The sequence below is a fragment of the Balaenoptera musculus genome, chromosome 19, assembly GCF_009873245.2.
Source record: "Balaenoptera musculus isolate JJ_BM4_2016_0621 chromosome 19, mBalMus1.pri.v3, whole genome shotgun sequence".
NCBI classification, from domain to species: domain Eukaryota; kingdom Metazoa; phylum Chordata; class Mammalia; order Artiodactyla; family Balaenopteridae; genus Balaenoptera; species Balaenoptera musculus.
Genome location: NC_045803.1, coordinates 41,353,971 through 41,375,468, shown reverse-complemented (window position 1 = coordinate 41,375,468; position 21,498 = coordinate 41,353,971). Strand labels below are relative to the sequence as shown.

Sequence of the window (21,498 nt, the reverse complement as noted above, 5' to 3'; positions counted from 1 at the left end):
ATGGCTGAATCTCTGCCTCTGGAGGTGAAAGGAGGCCGCCCTCAGGCCTAGCTCGGGACAGGCCCCGCCCTCGGGGTCCCAGGCTGTGGGGAGCGGCTGTCAGACAGCTCGCCTTGGCCCCGCCCGTCTGGCGGAAACAACCAGCCCGGGAGATCCAAGGACCTGCTGGCTATGGGTAACGGCCCCGCCTTTGGGCCACCCCGTCCCCTTACCTTGGGCGACCATCCTCTCCTTCCCCATCGGCCCCAAGAGATGGCCACTCTGTCACCTCAGCGAGGACAGGGCCTCTGCCTACCCTGCATCTCTTGAGATGGCCGCCCCTCCCCCTCAGCTCTGGAAGATGTCCGCTCCATCCCATCATCCCCGAAGGGTAACCGATCTTATCCCCATTGGCCCCTTGGAATGGTCGCTCTATTCCCTCCTCCCCGAGAGACGACTGCCCCTTCCCCTGGCGGTGGAAAACAGACTGCCCCCTCCCATCAACTTCGGGCATGGTCTCTGAGTTCCCTCACCGGGGACAGGCCTGCTCCCCACTCCCTCGGCCCCTAGTGATGGCTGTCCCTGCTTCCTTCACCCCATGGGATGTTTGCTCCCTCTCCTTAGCCTGGAGCAAGACCACTCTGCCGCTGTTATCCAGAGAGAGATGATAAGTTTTGTCCCCAGTGGCCTCTTGGGATGGCCCCTTCATCCCTTTTCCCCTGAGAGCTGGCAACCCCCTCCCTCAGCCCAAGGGAGACAGGCCACCCTTTCCCCATCAGCCCTTGGAATGGTGCTCCTTTCCCTTAGCAAAAATAGTACTGCTCCAACCCCAGTGAGCCCCCTGCGATGGCGTCCTTTCCCCCTTTGGCCCCGGAGGATATCTGTTCCATCCCCATAGATCTCAGAGATGACCAATCATATCTCTAGTAGCTCCTTGGGATGGGGTTCGTTGGGTGGCCGCTCCACCCTTATCACTGCTTCTTCTGGTCCCTCTAGAAAGGCCTCCCCGCTTCTCAGCTCAAAGAATCATGCTTCCTCCCCTCAGGGAGGACAGGTTTGTTGCCCTCCCTTTGCTCCTTGGATTGACTGCTGAGCCCCAGAAGACAGGATGGCCACTATCTTTCCTCGGCTCAGTCAGGTTTTCCTGCCTCCCCTTGGGGATAGGGGCTTGATCAGTCCCAGTCCCCATCAGTGTTCTCTTCCCCATGCCTAGCCTCCCTGGCCCAGAGGCTGTTCTCCCCAGTCATTCTCCTCTCAGCAATGATCTGCTTTATCTTCCCACCCCTTCCTTGAGCAAACCTTTGGTGAAAACAGAGGTAAAAGACTGTCCATCCTTATTTAATGCAATCCAGTAAGTATTGACTGAGTACCTTCTGTGTACTAGGGATCAGAGAAGGGAAGAAGAGATCAGAGTGGGCTAGGGGAAAGGTCCACATAGGCAAAAGGAAATAAGGAAATAGACATGCTGTGTTTGTAGGACAGTGAGGAGACTGGATTGTGGAAGCTCTGGAATCAGGGGTCCAGTCAGGCATGGAGGCCTGTCAGTGCTGACCCAGGAGAAGAGATTTTGTCTTGAGGGGACTGGGAAACCCTGAAGGTTTTCATCAGGAGTTCACTGAGACTGAAAGCTGTCTTTTAGGAAAATTAACCTTGTTGCATTGTGAGGAATGATTAGCAAGGATGAGCCTGGATGCAGGGAGATCAGGTGGGAGATTGTGGAAGGAATGAAGGTCTGGGGTGATGAAGATCTGGGCTACTAAGGTGGTAAGTTTTCAAAGGCAGACATATTAGTAACAGCAATCCAGGAACCATTTATGGACAACCTACTAGATGTGAAGCATATTACATCTATTAAATATATATATATAAATTATATTATGTATATATAATTTAATCCCCATCATAAGACTATGATCTAGATTTTTAATATCCCCATTTTACAGGTGTGGAAACTGAGGCTCAGAGAGGTCAAGTACCTTGCCTGAGGTTACACAGCTAGGAATCTGTGGAGCTGGGATTTGAATGAGTCTAAGTTAGCCTGGCCTAAAGCCTGTGCTTTACACCTATATCTGAGAGCAAGGGACAGAAGAGCATGAAGAGTACAGAGTATTATCAGGATCATCAGGTGAGATGCACTGTTGGCATTGAAGCTCAGGGGCTGGAAAGTTGGGAGGAGGGGCTGCTTTGGACTGAGGCTGAGATGAAAGGTGATGGTAAAACATTTGGATGAAGAATCCTTTGGAGAGTTGGCAATACTAAACTAGCACATGAATGATAAAACTATATGTCCATATTGAATTGCTGGTTATTCCTATAGAGGTAACTGTTAAAGCCATGCAAATGAATTTATTATCCTAGAAAGTAAACAGATTGAAAGGCCCAGGTCTGAACCCTGGGAGCCACAGAAGAATCCAGAAACAGGGGAGTTGGAGTGGTGAGTGGAGCCCTAGAAAACACAGTGTCACAGAAGTCATGGGGGGAAGATTCCAGAAGAAAAGAATAGTTAATATCAGATAATTCCTGGTCTCACAGGCAACTCCCTTCCCCAGTCCCTAATAGGGCCTCCACTCCCACGCACCCCCAGCCTCATAGAGCGTAGGTGGAGTGAGAGTCTGAGCCTACCAGGCTGTTAAGATTTTCTTGCTGAGAATCTTGTCAGCTGAGTAGCCTAGTTGGCAGTGAAGAAGATGGGAAAAGAGTGCGGTCCCAGTGTAACTTCCTGAAGATCAGAGAAGGAGCACCTGACTTGCTGTGTTCTACATCCTATGCAAGACACTTTACCATGTTATTTAATTGTCACAACAACCCATTTAAATCTCACTACAATTGTCTTTTTATAGATAAGGAAAATAAGGCTCGGAGAGGTCAGTTGAGAGAATAAGGATCTAAACTAGGTTTATCTGGTCCCAATGCCCAGGTTCTTTTTACCAACTTGAGCAGGAAGTTTGACTTTTATCAGTCAGAGCAAACCTGCATCCAGGTGGTGCTCAGGAGAGGTTTGTTCCCAGTAAAGATACCTGGTGGCTGGAGAGGGGAAGTGAAGACTCCATGAAGCTTAGGATCCAAGATGAACTAGAAGCCAGTGCTCTAGTCCCCTGTGACCTACTGTGCTATCAGCTGGAGAAGGTTCCAAAGGCCCCCACCAGCACTAACAGCCCCCAATGCCCATTCTTTTTCCCTCAGATGCTCACATATATTCTGAGCTTCCTGCCTCTATCAGATCAGAAAGAGGCCTCCCTTGTGAGTCGGGCTTGGTGCTGTGCAGCCCAGAATGCCCTTCGGGAGGTAAGGTACCCACCCTCACCTGGCCCATTCTCAGTTGTCTCACTTCAGCTTGCTCATGGCCCTGCTGATGCATCATTCATCCGTTCATCCCTGCATACTTATTCATACATACTTGGCTCTGGGTACAGTGCTGGGGCTCTACAGATGAATGAAACTCCCCTGAGAAGCTCATAGTCCAGTGAAGGAGAAAGACAAATACGTGAGTGATCATGATGTCGTGTGCTCGGTGCTGTGACACTGGAATGAAGGGTGCCATGGGGACATGAAGAAGGACATCGAAGGAGACTGGCAGCATCAGGGAAGGCTTCCTGAAGGAATAGGATGAGGATGAAGGTTGGTCTTCCAGAACTCATATCAGCACAGGTGAAGGCACCAAAGTGTGAAATAGGTCTGGAAACGGCCACACAGGTTCCCTATGACTGGAACTTAGGTGTGTGTGTAAGAAGTGGTAGGAGATGAGGTTAGAAAGGGGTCAGACAGCAAGACAGAGGTGCCAGGTGGCATTGCTTGGACTTTCTCCTGGTTATCATTGTGGGGCCTTTAAAGAAATATTAGGCAGGGGAGTGACATGTGGTGATTTGTGTCTTGGACATCTGCAGTGCAGAGTGGACTGAGAGGGCGAGTCGGAGTGCAGGGAGACAGCCCACTAGGAAGTGAATGCAGGCATCTGTGCTCGTTTGAAGGGCAAGCAATGATAGCTCTTTGTTTCAATTTTGACTTCTTTGATTATCACTGAGTTTGAACAGTTTTCCCATTAGCTGACCATTTACATTTCCCTCTTTTGTGTATTTGTGTTCCTTGTCCATTTAACTATTGGGGTCTTAGTGTTTTTCTTATCCATTTGTATGAACTTTTTATAATTAAAGAGATTAACCTTTTACATATTTATTGAAATACATTCCTAATATATTTGCCTTTTAATTTGATTTGTAGATATGTGTTTATGAGGTTAAATTTCTAGGTTGTTGATTCTGAACATCTTTTCTTTCTTATTTCTTCCATTGCTTTAGAGATCCTTTGCCTCTCTTCAGAGATCTGATAAATATATACTCATATTTTGTGTCTTTCTTTTTAATTAGAATTTACTTTTTAGATCAGTTTTAGGCTCACAGCAAAATTGTTTCTTGTGTTTTATGGTTTGAATTTTTATATTAATTATATTTTTTATTGGTGTAATTTATTTTGATTTATGCTCTAAGGTAAGGAGCTAAACTGATCAGTTTTCAAATAGCCCAAATACCATTTATGTATAATGAGTTGGAAGCCTCCTCTGTCACATATTAAATGTGTGTGTTTAAGTAGGGTCTGTTGTTGAGTTATCTCTCCAGTGTCATTGAGCTTAGTGTCTAAAGGAATTTGATTTGAACTTGTTGAAAATTTGAAGTATAAGACATCTAAATGGTGAGATCCAGTTGGCAGCTGGGTTTCTGAGAGAGGAATTCAAGAGAAGGGCCTAGGTAATAAATATATATGTGGGTGTCATTAAAGAACAGGTGGACGTTTAAGCCACGCATCTGAGTCACTTCCCCTGGGGAGAGCATGAGGAGTCCTGAAGAGCAGGCCACAGAGAATGCCCCCGAGAGGACACCAGTCCAAAGGCGTGGAGAGGAGTGGGGGGCCTACAGAGGGCGCTGAGGAGATCCCAGCGAGAGGAGGACACACAAGTCAAAGGTGAAGAGCATCTAAAGTGTTGAGTGGATGGGTAACAGTGTCAAATCCCACCAAGAGTCCAGGAAATAAAGAACAGATAGTGTCCATGATGTTTGACATACAGGGAGGTCACCAGTGGCTTCAGTAACATTTGGCATCTGGGGAAAAAAGCCAGGTAGGTTGAGGAGTGAATGAGAGAAGAAAGGATATGTAGAGGATGACCTCATTTGCAAGAAATTTCCCCATGAAAAGAAGAAAATAAATAGAATTGTAATGAGAGGTTGAGGTGGGCTAAACAAAGGATCTTAACTGGGAGAAACCTCTCATGTGTTTATGTGCTGAAGGAGTCACTAGAAGAGGGTGAGTGTAGGGAGGAGAGAGGTCAGGAATGGCAGCCACCACCTGAGGTGGCAGCCAGACAGGCTTCAGGATAGTACAAGGCTTGGTCTTGGGTAGGATGGAGAGGATGTCACCTCTCCTGAGGAAGCGAAGGGGTGGGGCTGGCAGCGCGAAGCTGTTTGTTGAGGCCGTTCCTTAAAGGCTGGTGGGTTCTTTGCGTGGTGACCGTGGAGGCCAGGTTGTCTTAGGGGAGTAAGTAGGAGGTAGAGGCCAGGGCCTCAGCAGAGAGGTTTGGAATATTCACAGGGCAGGAGGAAGATGGGAAGTTACCAGAGACACAGGGAGGGGCCTCACTCACTCAGGTGGTGATGCTGCCTGTCTGTGCCCAGAACGCTGCTGGGCCCTAGGTGTGCAGGGCTGGGGCTGACACAGCACCCAGAGTTGATAGTGAGAGGGAGACAGCACAAGCCAAAAGGAGGGGGCAGGGTGCTGCACTCAAAATCTTATGAGGCACACCAAGGATGCAGAGAGAAGATACACTAAAGACTTCATGGAGAAGGGGATGCTTGGGCTAAATCTCCAGAGAGGAATAAATGCTTGCTAAATAGACAAGTAGGAGTAGGTAAGGGGTCAGACCCACCCACCCCACCCCACCCCTGCCAAATATAAACAGAAAACAGCTGAACCCAGGCAGGGGAGCATGAGACAATAGAAGGGCTTGAGTACCAGTCAGGAAGCTCAGTCTCCGTGCTGTGCAGTGGCAAACCATCAAAGGGCCTGAAGAGCATCGTCAATTGCCTTTTGTAAGGATCACCCTGGTGACAACACCAAGGATAGACTGGAGCCAGGGAGACTGGAGGCCCGGACCCTGAGCAGGAGGAAACTGCTTAATATATTTCTGACAGACAATAAGGACACCTGAACTAAGGCAGAGCCATGAGGGGGGGAGCAGAGGGACATATTACAATGTATCAAAGAGATGGAATGGAAAGGACTTTCATCATTGTGGATGTGAGGGAGCGGTCTAGGATGACTCCCAGATTTCTGACTTAGGTGATTTGGTAGAGGGCACTGAGTTTAGGAGAAGGGCCAGACACCGGCAATAAGACAGTAAACTCAGATTTGGGCATATTGCATCCTTGTATCCGGAGAGAGGTCCATCAGATCATGGCTCTCAGTATCTGGTGCTCAGGAAGAAGGTGTGGAAAACAAAGTAGTTGGAATGGGATGAAGTCTGCTGGGGTGCACGTGGAGGGAAACAGCGTGTGTGTGTGTGTGTGTGTGTGTGTGTTAGAATAGAACAACCCATGGAGAACCCACTGGTCTATGGACTGGGTCTTTCTCTTCTTTGGTGACCCTGAATGGAAAGCAGGCTAGAAGGTAGGAGAGCCAAGAGGGCAGAGTCTCAGAACCCCCAGTGGGAGAGAGCATCGGGGGAGACGGGCCATCCATAGCAGGCAGCGTGGCATGGCAGAGAGGACACTTGCGGGAAGTTTTCAGGGGAGCCCCCAGATGCTGGCGACCTTGCCAGAGAGGAGCTGTTGCTGGGAATGAGTGACTCTGTGGGGACAGTGGTGGAGGGGTAAGTGGGCAAAGCCATGGTAAAGAGGTGGCCACAGTGGGTGTGGGTGCCCATGTGCTTCCAAGAAGCTTGACAGTGGAGGGGAGGGGGTGAAAGGTGAGAAGAGGGGGTGCAGGATCAAGGGAGGCCTTTGCTAAGACTCCGGGGTGTTTGTGGACTCTGGAGAAGGAGCAGTGGAAAGGCAGGGTTCTCAGAGGAGAGGGTGGGGGACAGGCTCAGTAGGCCGGGAGAAGGGGGTCACCCTGAACCAAAGAGCAGGAGAGGGAAGGAGGTTAGGATGGGTCCTGCCAGGTGGATGTGAACAGGGAAAAGGGAGGGCCTTCCCACCTAAGGGGCTTTGGTTTCTTTTTGAAATGGTCAGGTCATCTCTGAGAAGGCTGGAGTGAGGGGAGGGAGCTACAGTAGCGTCAGGGGCTGGAGAAGATGGTGGGCTTGGAGAGAAGTCTGAGGGGAGTGAGAAGAGAGGGGGAGGCAGTGAGGAGGTGGGAGCGGGCAGGCCAATGCTGGCAGTGCAGGCGCGAGGGGAGGCCGTGGCTTCCGCGGGCAGAATTCTGCATCCCCAGCACACACCCAGAGGAGGCAGCGGTCTCATCATCCCTGGCCAGGCAAGGGGCAAGGAGAATGGGCACAGACAGCAGTATGACGGGCAGGGCCACAAGGACCCTGAGGAGAGGTAATCCGGGGGAGGCCTCTTGGAGTCCCGCAAAGAAGGAGAGCATAGAAGAAGCCAAGTGGGCAATCAGGCCCCGGGGATAAAGCTGAGATTGGTATAGGAGTAAGGGAGGGAGGAAAAGGAGGAGACCAGGGTCAGAGTTTGGGATCGTAGAGTCTACCATTTTAGCACTGGGGCTGCTCCAGCTAACTCTGAGCTCCAGATAGAACATTGACAAAGACCCATTTGGTGCCTCTGCAAAACTCAGTCCCCCACCCCACCCCCAGGGCTGGGAGTGCTGGGAAGCCAGGCCACAGATACCTGAGCATCTAGGGCCCTGGTGACACCATGTCCCAGAGACCAATCTGCGGAACCCTGCTGGCAGGAACCGTCTCCCAGGGCTCAGCAGCTTGATAAGGAGGTGGAGCCCCAGCTAGTAGGTGCTACAGAAGATTCTGGCTGACCAAGGCCAAGCTGGGGCCTATATGGCTCCAGGCCAGGCTAGGATACTAGATTTGGTGACTTCTTATTCTCCGTGACCTGCCCCCACTTAATTCCATTTTTTTTCAAATAAGAAGGTAGACAAAGGCAGCACCCCGACAATACACCCAGGCTCTGTCCGTACCGGGGCAGGGGTGCTTTGCCTGCCACTGGGCTGGTCACTGTGAAGAACTCAGGACGGCTCCCACCCCCTGCGGCCTTCTCCTGCCTGAGGCGTCTATAACATCTCTGGAAATGACCCCCAAGGTCTGACTCCTCTCTGGAGACCAAAGCCCCTGGGTGCCAGGGCATATATTTTCTCAAAGGCCTTCTGGAAAACAGGCGTGTTCACTTTGGATTCCTGTGCCAGCAGACAGGAGGGCCACGTCTCCGTCAGGTGGCTTTTCAAGTCTGCACACAGGCCTGCCATCTCAGCTCAGGACTTCAGTAGTTATGACAGAGTCCTGGCCTCTCACAGTCAAGGGACATGTATTGCTTTTAGCAAGTTTAGGGCATTTTCCAAATGATTTCGCATTTACTCTTAAGATGCTGGCATTGGGAAGGGAGGAGCCCAGGGGGCTAGTTGGCCCCTCTGTGATGGGGCGGCTGAAGCTGGAGCAGGTACCTGTGTAGTCCTCCCTTAGGCCTTTAGAAGCATCTTCCTAGGGCCTGGGAAGGGGGACTTTCCTACACTGGGGCCAAGGACCAGAACCCAGAAGCCTGCTGCTCTGCCCCCACAGATGATAAATACCCCTAACAGGCTGCTCCTGGGCTCCTGTATTTGAGTCCCAGGTAGACCACCTCGGTGATGGCTTAGAGGCTTCCTCCTCCCCACCAAGAAAAACAGTGGGGAGCAAGGAGGCAGTCTCAAATCTCACCCTGGCCCCATAGCTGGAAGTCCTTTAGGCCAGGCCCTGCCCCTTTATTGGGTAGCTTTTGCTGCCACCTGCCAGCCCTGTGCTTGGACGCTGGGCTGTTCATCTACCTTGTTCACAGGAAGGCAGTTGGGAGAGGGAAGAACTTTCCTGGCAGCCAGGGCTCAGGAAGACAGGGAAAGAAGGAAGACTGGAGGCTGCTGGAGCTGGGGCCTGCGGGGGTGGCATGTGACTGTTGGGGGCAGGTGCTGCCTGGCAACCAGCACCGCTCTGCACTCCCCCAGCCACAGTTCATTCTACTCATCATCAGATTGGCTCATCTGTTGTCACTGCAGGGCTTTGAAAGGGCTGGAGGCACGCTTTACCTTTCCTTTCTAGAACCTTTTCTCCCTGATCTTTTCGGTACCCTCCCGAACCTCACACACTGAGATCTTCCCCAGCTCTCCTTAAATCTGAGAGAGGGACCCAGGTCCTCGGGAGTCCCCACTACCCCACTGTCTCCCAGTGTCCACGGGGGGAATCTGTGGGGAGAGCTCCTCTCATCCATACTGACCACAGGGTCTGAAACGGGAACCTGGTTTGACACCCTGATTCCCGTGAAATTCGCCGGGCGCTGGTCTCCCTCTTACCGTACGCTCCTCCTTCCCGTGAGGACAGCCATAGTCAGCTGCTTCTCTCTGGGGCAGAAGCCAGGCTGATTCTCCACACCTGGGAATGAGTTCCACGCATCTTCCTGGGAGAATCCTGTTGATAAGTATCTTGCGGGGAGTGCGTATTAGGCGTCATTTCTACCTTTCTGGTTCCCTTTTGATGATGTTCTGTGGGGAACAAGCAGGGAATGTCAGCTTGTTCTTGCCGTTACTCACAGGACAGGTTTTTTGGGGAGCTTGCTTGTGAAAACAAGAGCCTTTGAGTACCACTTGCCTGCAACCTGGGCATTGGTCAGGGGTAGAGAAATGGGGCTAGGATTTTAGAAGCCAAGTCCTCTTCTCCCTCCCCCCACAGACCAGTTCCACACATTCCTGTAGCTACTGTCCTTTGGCTCCTTCTGGCACAAGATCAGGGAAGGTTCTCCGAAAACATCTCCCTCACTGGGGGCTCCCCAAATTTGTAAACAAGCCAGCTTTTTCCCACAACAACTTAGCCCTGAGCTTGCCTCCCGGCCCCACCCAACTCCGACTGTGTGCTCCCCACGCTCGCTCCCCTGTTCCTCTACGGCAGGGCCAACTCAGCTTCCTCCCTGCCTCTGAAATTCATCCTATGAGCTCCTGCCCACAGAAACGGGACACTTCTCCCTCCTTACCTGGACAGATAAGACAGACCCTCTAAAGATGAGCCCCAGGGCTCACAAGCACGTCTTGAACTCTCGAGCCTGAAGGGCCTACACTTGGGAGCGCGCCCACGCCCCCACGCATGCGCACACCACACTCAGTGCGTGTGCACGTTTTCACTCACACAAAACCCATTTTTGCAAACATTCATGTGGCTGAGACACTGAATGTGTATGGCCACCAGGGGACCTCGGCCTCACTGCCTGCCCCAGATCTCTGGCATCTGGGCCACGGGGGATTGTGCTGAGTGACACCTGTGTAGCTTCTTCCCGCCCTCAGCTGTTCCGAGGGCTATTTATATGCTCTCGCGAAAGTGGGGGAGGCTGACTGCTTAGCTAAGGCCAAGCTGAGGCCCTGGATTTGGAGCCGAGTCCATGGGTCTCAGGGCCACCTTCTGAAAGTCCCAAAAGTTGGGGTTCAGCATACTTTGTCCTCCTGCTCCCTGGGGGCTTCTCTGGCTCTCCTCCAGGTCACCCCCCAGCCCTCCTGTACTCAGCATGCTAAGTCCCCACTCTGGCCCAGGCCCTCCATAGGCATTCAGTCCCATCCGTAACTAACCTTCCTGTCCTCCCCTCGTAGTCATCCCCTTGGAGCCCCAGTGTGACCCATCCTCCCAGCTTCCACTTCCATCAGCACCCCCTCAAGCACACATGACACCACACACCACAGTGGCTCCCCATTGTAGAAAACCCCTTCCCTGACCTGCCCTCAAATTCTGGCCAGCGAATTGCCCCCAGACCCGATGGCCAGCACACTCTTGAGACCAGAGGGCTAACCCCAGGTCCACTGCTGCCCCGTAGGCCAACGTGAGGTACAACATCCCCGTGTCCTCTGCCTCCCTTCCGACCATCAAGAGCCTGGGTCTCAGGGGCATCTGCTGCATCAGCCTGACCAACCTGGATGGCTCGCCAGCTTCACACCAGGTGCTGCAGTCTGTTGCCTACCACCTGGGCCTGTACCTGCAGAGCTTGTGCCTTGGTGGGGGCAGCCCCACAGAGGCCTCCTTCGTGGCCCTGATCCTGGGCTGCCCGGCCCTGCGTTTCCTTGACCTCAGTGGCTGCGACAGCCTCTTCATGTCAGGCATGCTGCTAGCTCAGCCCAAGACAGCACAGTGGGTCCAGCAGGCACTGAGCGGCCTCCGTGAGCTCAATCTGGCTAGCCTGCAGGACCTGACCGATCTCAGCTTCAACCGGCTCAGCAGTTGTGTCCCCAGCCTGGAGCGCCTCGCCTTGGCCTACTGCCACCTCACCTTCGAGCCAGACCCAGCCCGGGGCTCCATCGGCCCCCAGGATTCCTCCCCTTCCCAACTCTCCTTCCACAACCTGCTGCAATTCGTGAAGGAGCAGGCTGGTAGGCTGCACGCCCTGGGCCTGAGTGGCACTGGCTTGCCACCCGAGGCCCTGCAGGCCCTGGGCCAGGTGGCCGGGCTGCAGCTGCAGGAGCTGAGCCTGCACAGCTGCCGGGACCTCTCCACAGAGGCTGTGGCCGCCCTTTGCCACCAGCAACCAGGCCTTACCTCCCTGGACCTCCGCGGCTGCTCAGAACTGGCTGACGGGGCACTCTTGGCTGTGAGCCGGGGCCTGCGGCGCCTGTGGCACCTGAGCCTGAGGAAGCTGCAGCAGCTGACGGATGCGAGATGCTCAGCCCTAGGGGGCCTGCGGGAGCTGCAGAGCCTCGACATGGCCGAGTGCTGCCTGGTGAGAGGGCGGAAATTGGCCCAGGCCCTGGGCTTGGTGTGCGGAGCTCCACACCCACTGGCCTCCCTCAGCCTGGCCTACTGCTCCTCACTCAAGGTGAGCGTCCCATCCCCTTCCTTCCTTCCTTCCTCACCAGGACCAGGGATTGGGGGAACTGGGAGCGTGGCGCCAGGGAGGCGCCCGGTGTTTGTGTCCAAGGAGTAGTTAGAGCTGAACTGGGGACACAGTCGGGAAGAGGAAAGGAGCCTAGACAGACAGGGCTGCTGCCAGCACTCCTCCCCGCAGCCCCACAGCGGGTCCAGGTAGAGGGAGGTCCAGGAGACCAGGGGGCCCAGCCCACAAGGTGGCACATACCTCACGAGCCAAGTGGTTGGTGACCACTGCAGTCTGGGGAGGGGAGTGAGGGTGGGTGTTCTGGGGGCCAGGAAGGCTGGTGAAAGCGGTGACAGAACCGAGCCCTGTGGGGAAGGGTACCAAGGTTACACAGCAGTCATGGTTCAGGCAGGGCCCGAGGGAGGTAATGTGACGTGGGAGCAGAAGGGTCATTTCTTGACTGAAGCCAGTTCCTTCAATAGGGCTCAGCCCTGTCCCTCTGGGTGGCGTCCCTGTCTTCCTGCAGTGTCAGTCTCTTTCTCTTCAGCAGATTATTACTTCAATCTAGCACTGTGCCCAGAGCATTCCCCACCTGAAAAGCATCTCAGCCTTTTCCTCCAAGTGCCTCTCTTCCCCTGCCCTACTCCATCCTCACCGCTTCACCACTGTGTGTCGCTCAGCTGCTCTCTCTGGGGCCCCACCTTCCCGTGTCTCTGCATCCCTCTACAAAGCAGCTTCCTCTCTTCTGCCCTTAGTTCCTGCTCCTGGCAGGTGGCAGCCCTACCCGCTCTGTGACCTCACAGTCCTAGAGGGAGCATATTTGATTGGCTCAGCGAGAATCATGTCCACCACTGGTGCTGGGAGCACAGGCAGGGTGAACACCTTAGAAACTTTCACCTGCATCCTTCCTGCCCCAGCCAATCTAGGCATTTGCTTTTCTCCTGGTGTCCCACCACTGCAGCCCACCAGGTCCACTCCGACACTCACCAGCACAGGAATATTGTTGCTTCCTTCCGTGGACCCTGTGGCAGCTTCCTGGTGCCTGTGGGGCTGGAACCTTGGGCAGAACCTTCCTAGTGACCCCCGCCAAGCCCGGTGACGCAGGCACAAGCCACCTCTCCATTGCCCTCTCCCTCTTCCACTTCCCTCCTAGGATGCCTCAGCGCTCTCCCTGATGTCAGCGCTAAGCCCAAGCCTCAGGGTGCTAGACTTATCCCTGCGTGGCCCCTCACCAACCAGACCGTGCAGGCCATCTGCACCTACCTCACCCACCTGTCAGTCCCGCGCCTGGCTTGGTGCAAGGAGCTCCGTGACCGGGGGCTTCTGGGCTTGGGGCAACCAAGTGAGGAGACTCTGCAGGGGCCGCAGGTGCGGGACCCTCGAGGTCATGGTGGGCGGGGCGGCCCCTGGGCTCAGCTGCCCTCCTGCCCCTCCTGCGCCTGTCTCTGGGAACAGCTGAGGGCGAAACTCGGGAGGAATCTGGGAAGCAGGGGCTTCCTCTCACAGCCTCCCCGAGAGCTGGGCATCGGGCCTCCAGCCCCAAAAGGACCCTTCTCCCTGGCCACAGGTCCCGCCCCACTCATGCTGCAGACCCTACGGGACTTGGACCTCACAGCCTGCAGCAAGCTGACTGATGCCAGTTTGACCAAGGCGTGGGGCTGGGGACGTGGATAGGCTGAGGGCCCTGGGGCTGGAGCCAGCGGTTGGGGCCAACCCACTTTTTGCTTGGAAAAAGTCCTTTCTCATTGGCTTCTGCTGCCCGTAGCCATTCCTCTGGCTGGGGGTGGGGGAAGCTGGAAGGGCTCCAGCGCCACATCACCCGCCCCCCGCCATCCTCACAGGTGCTCCAGGTCCCCCAGCTGAGGCGACTGTCACTGAGCCTGTTGCCAGCACTCACAGACAAGGGCTTGCTGGCTGCGGCCAGAGGCTGCCCCAGCGTGGAGCGCTTGGTGCTGAGTCACTGCAGCCGCCTCAGCGACGAAGGCTGGGCCCAGGCAGCCGGCTCCCGGCCGAGGCTGCAGCACCTCAACCTGTCCAGGTGCAGTCAGCTCGCGGAGCAGTGAGTGTGTCCGGTGCTGCACAGTGTAGGGGCTGGGCTGGGGCCCCGTGCAGGGTCAGGCGCTCACCCAGTGGCCTCCCTGCGGAACGCTGGGTTCCACTGGGCAGGCGTGCAAGCAGCTCCGGATGGTAGGTGTGGCCATGTGTCCTGGCATCAGCATGGCTTCCATCAGGCGCTTCCAAGCCCAACTGCCTGAGGTGACCTGCGTCCAGTCCCGCTTCATGGGAGGGGCTGAACTGACCCTAACACTCTGAGGCCAGGTCAGTAACCAGCCCTGTGGCTCAGCCTCTGTCACCTCCAGAGGCTCCAGCCCTGGCCTCTTGACCTGCAGTTTGACTCAGTGCCTCCCACCTCCCTCTGCTACATGCCCCAGAGCCCCTTCCCCAAGCTAAAAACCCCTGTTCTAGGACTAAGGGTGGGACTATATCAGGGCAGCCCAAGGGGCTTCCTGCCCCAGTCTGCCCCACAGCCCAGCAGGAACCTTTTCCAGCTACATGTCGCTGCCACAGGCCCCTGGAAATGCCAGCTCCTGCTCTCCTGTCCAGGCCTGGGTCCAGAGGCCAGGCCCACAGGTGGGCTGGGTCTGGTGCTGGGAGGAACAGACCCTGTGCCTCTGGCCCTGCCTCTTCTCACACTAAGGCCTGTACTGTTCCCCACAGCCCTCCCAGCCCCCTACCAGCACTGAGCTTTAGCAGCCAAGCCACAGTCTTTGTTGTATACCCAACAAGATTAAAAATTCCAGATCTCACCTCCTTGTCTGAAGTTCTCAGACCAAAGGGCCCCTTGCCTCCCCACCTCAGATGAAGCAGCCCAGCCCAGGGACAATGTGTAGGAAACGCCAGAGGGACAGACAGTTTCTTCCTCACACCTGGCCCAAAGCCCTACATGTGCCCCCAGCAGGCCCTAGCTTCTTCCCCACATGGTGGGAGACTCCAGAGGCCTCTCCCCAGCACAAGCCCCAGGACATGTCCTGCAGCAAAGGCATGTCTGTGTACCCTCATCCCAGCCAGATCCCAGGAGCACAGTGATTAAGGCTGCCTGAGTCATTCAGGCTGTTTTCAGCACACACACACACAAAAGACACTAAAGAGGACAGCATCTCTGGGTAGGAAGGCTCATTAAAGGTCTAGTCCAACCTCCTAAACAGAGAAAGAAGCTATAAGCTTACCCTGGAAGGTCAAGGGAAGACTCAAGTCAGTGAAAAAAGAGGAGGGAGGGAAGGAGACAATTAGGCAGAAGGGACCAGGGAGGTGCACATGGGCAGGCCAGAGCTGGCGCTGGGTGTAGGGGTAGTCCCAGTCCCATGGCGGGCAGGGAGGATGCCAGCTTGGACCGAGCATCCTTGGTCCACATGCTTGTGACTCTGTAAGCCACAGGCACTCTGTTGAAAGGGTTAAACCACAACGTGTCTGCAACCCATCTCAACTCTGTTCAATCATGGTACTGTGACCATTATCCATGGTCAATAGGGAGACACCGAAGAATACAGGGGAGATGGTGTGTGTGTGTGAGTGTGTAATCAGATCGGCTTCCTGTTTGAGAAAGCAGTGGGGTAGTTGGTATTGAGAAGATTGTAAGGGCGAGACAGGAGGCAGGAAGTCAGGAGGCTCTTGCCAAGATGATGGCGGCCTGTAACAAGGGACTGGAGACACTGAGAAGGAAGAATTGATGGTATTAGGAGACTTAACTGCATTTGGGCTCCCCATTTGCACCCTGAACTCAACAGGGACTATTCTAAGTGCGGTGGGAAGTCTGAATGCAGGAGTGGGCATGTGGGGCCCTGAATGCCCAAGTCAGAAGCATAGCTAGAGAGGGGGAACAAGTACTCCCCCAGAACATTCTTCAAAGGAGGTGCCATATCATCAGTTTTTAGGTAACATGGTGATGGTTAACACTTAAAAAAGATATTTTGAGGAGGCACTGGGAAAGAGAGGTAGTGAGAGGCATGGAGGAGGTCAGAGGGTGGTGGCTGGCAGCTTCCAGCCTGCCCGTGGGTCCTGTGGGTGGGTGTGCTCCTCTTTGCCTCAGAGGCTTGGGGTCTATGACCATAGCCTCCGAGCTTCACCTCCAGCTGGCCTGTCTGTGGCCCCCCCCAACCCATGCTGCTGCAGTTGGGTTTTAACCAGAATGCAGGCTTCCTGCACTAACTTCCCTCTTGTCAGAATCAGCGTACATCCTCCCACTGGCCTGGGGGACATCTTTTGGAATCTTGAGTTTGCCCTTCAGCACAAAGCATACCCAACTTCACATCTCACCCTTCAAGCCTCTCAACAGGGGGCCGTCACGACCCACAAATGACGCAGGGGAAGGGCCAAGCAGGGTTGAGGACTGAGCTCAGACTGTCGAGAGCCTTCTGGAAACATGGCTCCCAGACTAGGCCCCTGTTAATGGCGCCCAGAAAGGCATCCACTTGGGGAAATGCCTCCTGCCCTAACACCTCTCCCTCAGCTGGCTGGCAGCCCCAGACCTCTCTCAGCTGGTGCCCCCAGACTACAGGCCATCCTTCTTTGCAGGCCTAGCACTGAGGGAGGCTGAGGACTCATGTTGGAGAAGGGTAACAGGGCCAGCCGGTCCCCACCGTCCTTCACAACACCAGCCCCTCAACTGTAGCTGCCCAGGTTTGTGGCCCCAAGCTGTGGCCCTGGCCTGACACCCTCATCTCATCTGCCAGCTAAGCTTGAAGGCAGGCTTAGCCTGCAGGGTTCAGAGCTGGCTCAACACATGTCTAAGAGCCAAGCAGACTTTATTTCTGCTGCAGCCTCTGCTGGTCAGGGTGCCTGTGCTTCTCCCCACCTCCACCCTTTGTGGCCACCACAGTGGCAGCAGCTGTGGCCCTTGGCCAACCTCGCTGTCAAGGTTCAGCGATGCTGCAGTCGTAGCAGAAGTTGAAGTTGGTGGGGGGCGGGGGGACGGGGGGTGGCTGCTCAGGGATGGGCACATTCTCCAGCTCCAGCAACCGCAGCTTGGTTTCCATGGTCAGCAGCTGCTCCAGGTCCAGCCGTGTCTGCTCACTGCCCATGGGACTGCCCAGCAGGGCGCTCAGCCCATCTGTCCACAGGTGGAACTGGGGATGGGGCCATCTCCATGAGGGCCTTCCCGTCTCCTCCCCTGCCCGTCTGCCCAACTCTGCTCAGCCTGCCCGGACACTCACCTCCCGTTTGGATGGGGCAATGAAGTTGAGGTATGCCTCCTCCTCCCCGTGGTCATAGCTGACTGAGAAAGCTAACTCACAGACATCCTGGGGAAGCAAGAGAGCCAGGAGCACTAAGCAGGGGGCAGGGGCGGGCGGGAAGGAGCCCCTGGTCCCCACTGCACTCACCTTGTTCTGCTTTCCCGAGCCCTTCTCCCGGACGTGGGGGCAGTCCTTGCCTGTCAGCAGTGCCCTGATGTCGGCCACAGGGACTGCAGGAAGAAGGTAGGGCTGACCACTGGGACCCCAGGCGGTCCCGGGGTGGGGCGGCGGTCTGGGAAGAGCAGGTGTCTGACCCCCACCCTGCCCTCCTTACGCTGCTCAGGCAGGCTCTCGGGGACGGGCGGGCCGACGCCCTCCTCCACATCCCCATACTGCAGCACCTTGTGGTTGGGGGACAGGCAGCAGAACCACAGCTTGTCTGTGGGCAGAAAGGGGAAGAGGGAGGAGTGATGAGAGGGACACGCCCTGACCCCAGCCCAGCCGCTTTCCAGCCCCACTGCCCACGCAATGACCCTGGCGCCGTCGGCTGCTGATCTTGCGGAAGAGTGTCCCCTCGCAGAGGCGGAGCAAACGCTGCTGGCGGATCAGGCCCATGAGCTCTGGCTTCAGCTTCTCCCGCAGCTCCCTGGGGGAGGGGGGGAGGGGGCTCGCTGAACAGGACGATGACGACCTGGGCCTCAGCGAGGCCCAGGGGGCAGCAGGGAAGGTGGGGGCTAGGACTGGGACCCATCCCCACCAACTCACAGAATGGGAGGGGCCAGTGTGCCTTCTTGATGCAGCCGCTCTGTCTGCCGCAGGCGCAGGACCTCCCCGTAGGTGAGCGCGTTCACCTTGGTTCGGAAGAGCTCCAGGGAGCTGGGCTTCAGGGCCAGCGTGCGGGCCAGCTGCTCCCGTACCACTTGCATGACCTGGGGCCACCCCGAGCTTAGCTCAGGGCCTGAGTTCTGGGCCCCGACCCAGAACAACCCCCTGCCCTGGCCCAGGTTTCCCTGTTCCCGCCCTACGCACCTTGTCAAAGTCTTCCTGAGTGGCCCGCATCTCCTTCCAGGTCTTATTCAGCAGCTGGATGCTCACACAGAAGAGCTCATGGAAGCTCTGGTCTTGGCCAAAGAACATGGGCGAAAAGTCCTGGGCAGTTTCGGAGCCTGGAGCGGGGGGGCAGGAGGGGCTCAGGGAGAAAGTGTGTGCAGCCCCTGGCCCTCTCTGCCCTTCCGTCCCCCGTTCCTGGACACGCTGTGCCCAGTACCACTCACAGGGCTCCCCGACATGGAGCAGTTCACACAGCAGCACAGTCAGCTGGATGCTGCTCCGGGCAAAGGGACACTCGTGCTTGTCCTCACGGCTGCTGTTCTCCAACACAAACTGGGGTGGTGGGGGCACAGGACGGGGTGGGGAGTCACGACTAAGGCTGTGGAGACCCCGCCTAGGTGGCATCCTGCCGTATCCCACCCCACCCTGTCACTGACCCGGCTGTAGGCGCTGGGCGCGTGTCTGGAGAAGTAGAGCATGTTGTCCAGGGCCAGCAGGCCAGGGGGCACGCGCTCCAGGTCCTGCGCAGGGTTGCTGTTCTGGGGGAAGGGGGAGAGGCAGCTGAGGAAGGGCCCAGCCCTCTGGAACAACAGCAGCCCCGGGTTGAGGCAGGGGCAGGGAGCTGGATAGGGGTCACTCACAGAGAAGCCCAGTTTGCGGAACTCGCGGGCACAGAGGGAACGGCGACGGTCAGCACTCAGCCCAGTGCCCAGGGACTCCCCCTCCGGTTCAAAGGCAGCCTGCCGCAGGGCCTGCAGCTGCTCCCGCTGCTCCTGGGGTCATTGTTGGAGTGGTGTTAAGACTGAAGATTCAAGGCCAAGCTCCAGCCGTCCCCAGCCTCGTGTGCCCCAAAGGCACCTACCTGGCTGTAGGGGTCCAGTGGCGTCCGCATGCGCGGCTCCAGCAGCCCCAGCGTAAGGGCCTGCAGTACGTACAAGTGGTGAGCCATCTCGTCGCCCAGTGGCGCTGCACTATGGATGATGTTCTGGAGAACAGCCAGTTCATGGGTGTGAGCGTGGGCTCACGAGGAGAGGAGCGGGGAAGGGTATGCCTGGCCTGGTCCTTCCTACCTTGTAGATGAACTGGCGAAGGTTTCTCTGCCACAGGTAGTCAAGCATGTGCTGAGGTGGGTGGGAAGGGGACTCAGGTGATTTAGCCCCACCATGAGCACCCATCCTGCAGGCCCACTGTGGAGCACAGTGCCCACCAGCTCCTCCCCCCACCAATCCAGCCACTGGTTGGACACCCACCTTACGTTCAGCAGCGCTGGCTCCCTGCAGCAAAGCTGTCAGCAGTGCCATGGCCTTGGTTTGCAGCTGCTGGTTCATCCTGAGACAAGAAGAGGGCTCAGCCGGCCATCCAGGGTCCAGCCCCGCTCCACTCATCTGTACCCCACCTCCAGACACTTACACCTGTAGGTGCACCAGCAGCCTATCCAGTGGCACCTCGCTCTTGACCAGCTGGCCCAGGGCAGGGCTGCTCAAGGTCACACTCTCCAGCAACCCCAGGGCCAGGGGCTGCACAGATGCATCCATGAGGTTCATGTTCACATAGCACACCACCTTTAGAGGAGCAGGGGTTGTCACCACCTCAGCACCATGGAAGGCCAGACCCTGACACCACTCCACTGCCCCCACCTGTTACCCCTAGAAAAGCCCACCCACCTTCCTAACAAAGGGGATGCTGAGCGTCTCCCAGGACACCACGCCATGCTCCATGAGCTCCAAGAAGGCCCTCAGTGCGAGGGCCAGCACCTCTCCTAGGCTGGGGAGACATGTGGGGCTGAGAGGGCCAGACCAGGACGCCCAGCCCCACCATGTCCACCACCCACCACAGCCCTGTGCTCACTCGTCCCCATCCTCAATGATGGAGCCTAGTCTCTGAAGCCCATCACGGCTGATGACTTCCCGGGTGAAAGTCATGTCTGGCGCCAGCAGGACGAGGTGCCGAAGGGCTTCCCGGCGCCCTTCACAACTCTCGCTCTGCAGCCCACGCAACAACCGCTCAGCCTCAAGGTCCTGCCAGGGGTGGGAGCAAGAACAGAGGTGAGGAGGTAAGGAGTGGGAACTGGGGATGTGGGGACTTGGGTGTCCACTAGGTGGGGCACTACTGTGCTGGAGCTGGGGCTAGGGCTGGGGCCTCCAGACCTAGGGCCCAGGTGCCAGTGGCGGACAGAGAAGAGGCATAGCAGAGGGGCACAGAATGAGGGCAGGGTCAGGAGGGGCATTACTGGGGCAGTACTGAGGCACAGGATGCTGCCATTCTTGATCTCCGTGCGGTTCTGGAAAAGATGGCAGAAAATGGAGAGAAGTCAAGAAGGGCTCTGAGGATTGGTTAATTGGGGTTGTCAATAAGGGAGGATTTGGGAGTCAGTAAAAGCAAGATCATGTTCCAGAGAGTGGGACGATGACTCTGAGTCAGAGCCAGGTGGGTTAAAGGGGTCGCAGAGTGGAATGTGGGGCGGAGAGGGGACTCACGTTCTCAGTGATGTATCTCCTGTGCCCATCAGCAAACTGTAGGGCATAGCGCTCAGAGTGAGGCAAGCTCCACCTGCGGGCAGCAGAGGCTCAGCGAGGCGGGTAGGGGGCGCCCTCTCCCTCCTGCCCTCCCACCAGCCACCCCGCTTGCCCCAGCAGACCCGCACTCACGCGTCGCACACCTCCTTCAGCACAGCGGCCAGGGGTTTCGCCTACAAGTGGAACAGTCACTCACCGGATGGGAGTGGGAGTTGGGGAGGAGCCTGGGGGAGGGGGGGTGTGGGCTATTCGAGGGGAAAGGGGCGACCCGGAGGTAGGTGGTGGGGTGGACGGAGGCCAGACAGTCCGGGTGACCTGGTCCAGCTGGATGAGCTGCGGGATGGCGTCGCGCATCTGGACGGCGATCTTCACTACATTCCGCGGGGGCGCCATAGTCTACCCGAGGTGGGGTCCTCTGTACTTTCCAGATGTGCAACTTCCCGCCAAGGGCACACCTGGTCTGAAGCCCCTGAGGACGAAGGTGTTCCTCTGCCCGAGACTTGGCTCCCGTGGCCCGCACTCAGCCCAGGCAGGCTCCCACTCCCGACAAGGCGCCGCGGCCTTCCCAAGGGAGCCAGAGCCGAGGCTAGTTCCTAGTTCCGGGTTGGAGTCCCGGGGGTAGGAGGGTAGGAGGGCGCCTGCCCCGCCCCGCCCCGCCCCCGCAGAGGCGGCCCCGCCCCGCCCCAAGGTGCGGCAGGTGGGGGTGGGGAGGGCGGGCTATCAGCACCGCCACACCTT

General features: G+C 56.6%; 2 protein-coding genes across 6 annotated transcripts; one reads left to right on the top strand and one right to left on the bottom strand.

Annotated features, from left to right (window-relative positions):
• Positions 1 to 14,883, top strand: LRRC29 (leucine rich repeat containing 29). Its single transcript, XM_036832330.1, is given in 7 exon segments — positions 1 to 24; positions 3,163 to 3,264; positions 11,676 to 11,966; positions 12,156 to 12,172; positions 13,055 to 13,613; positions 13,805 to 14,026; positions 14,094 to 14,883. Coding segments are annotated over 7 exon segments (1,398 nt in total). The 3' UTR covers positions 14,277 to 14,883.
• Positions 14,882 to 21,351, bottom strand: ELMO3 (engulfment and cell motility 3). 5 transcript variants are annotated; one of them, XM_036833562.1, is made up of 20 exons: positions 21,076 to 21,351; positions 20,893 to 20,933; positions 20,722 to 20,794; positions 20,475 to 20,525; positions 20,093 to 20,262; positions 19,909 to 20,008; positions 19,655 to 19,806; positions 19,495 to 19,573; positions 19,315 to 19,365; positions 19,107 to 19,229; positions 18,886 to 19,017; positions 18,682 to 18,783; positions 18,469 to 18,577; positions 18,224 to 18,360; positions 17,960 to 18,123; positions 17,728 to 17,840; positions 17,529 to 17,633; positions 17,342 to 17,424; positions 17,174 to 17,260; positions 16,749 to 17,070 (listed from the first exon to the last, which is right to left on the bottom strand). In XM_036833562.1, exons 1-20 carry the CDS (start codon positions 21,151 to 21,153, stop codon positions 17,062 to 17,064), a joined length of 1,959 nt encoding a protein of 652 aa, XP_036689457.1. In that variant the 5' UTR covers positions 21,154 to 21,351; the 3' UTR covers positions 16,749 to 17,061. The 5 variants fall into 5 exon arrangements, 4 of the variants coding, with proteins under 4 accessions (XP_036689458.1, XP_036689459.1, XP_036689457.1 ...); XM_036833560.1 differs by having other exon boundaries at positions 16,750 to 17,086; XR_005017456.1 differs by lacking the exon at positions 16,749 to 17,070 and having other exon boundaries at positions 17,205 to 17,260; positions 17,728 to 17,865.
• Positions 21,352 to 21,498: the final 147 nt, after the last annotated feature.

Coding starts and splice junctions, on each gene's coding strand:
- ELMO3 (XM_036833560.1), bottom strand. CDS start 21,153: ATGGCGCCCCCGCGGAATGTAGTGAAGATCGCCGTCCAGATGCGCGAC. Junction 20,795..20,892: donor CTGAAGGAGGTGTGCGACGC/GTGAGTGCGGGT, acceptor TGCTGCCCGCAG/GTGGAGCTTGCCTCACTCTG. Junction 18,578..18,681: donor CGCCCAGCGCCTACAGCCGG/GTCAGTGACAGG, acceptor CCACCACCCCAG/TTTGTGTTGGAGAACAGCAG.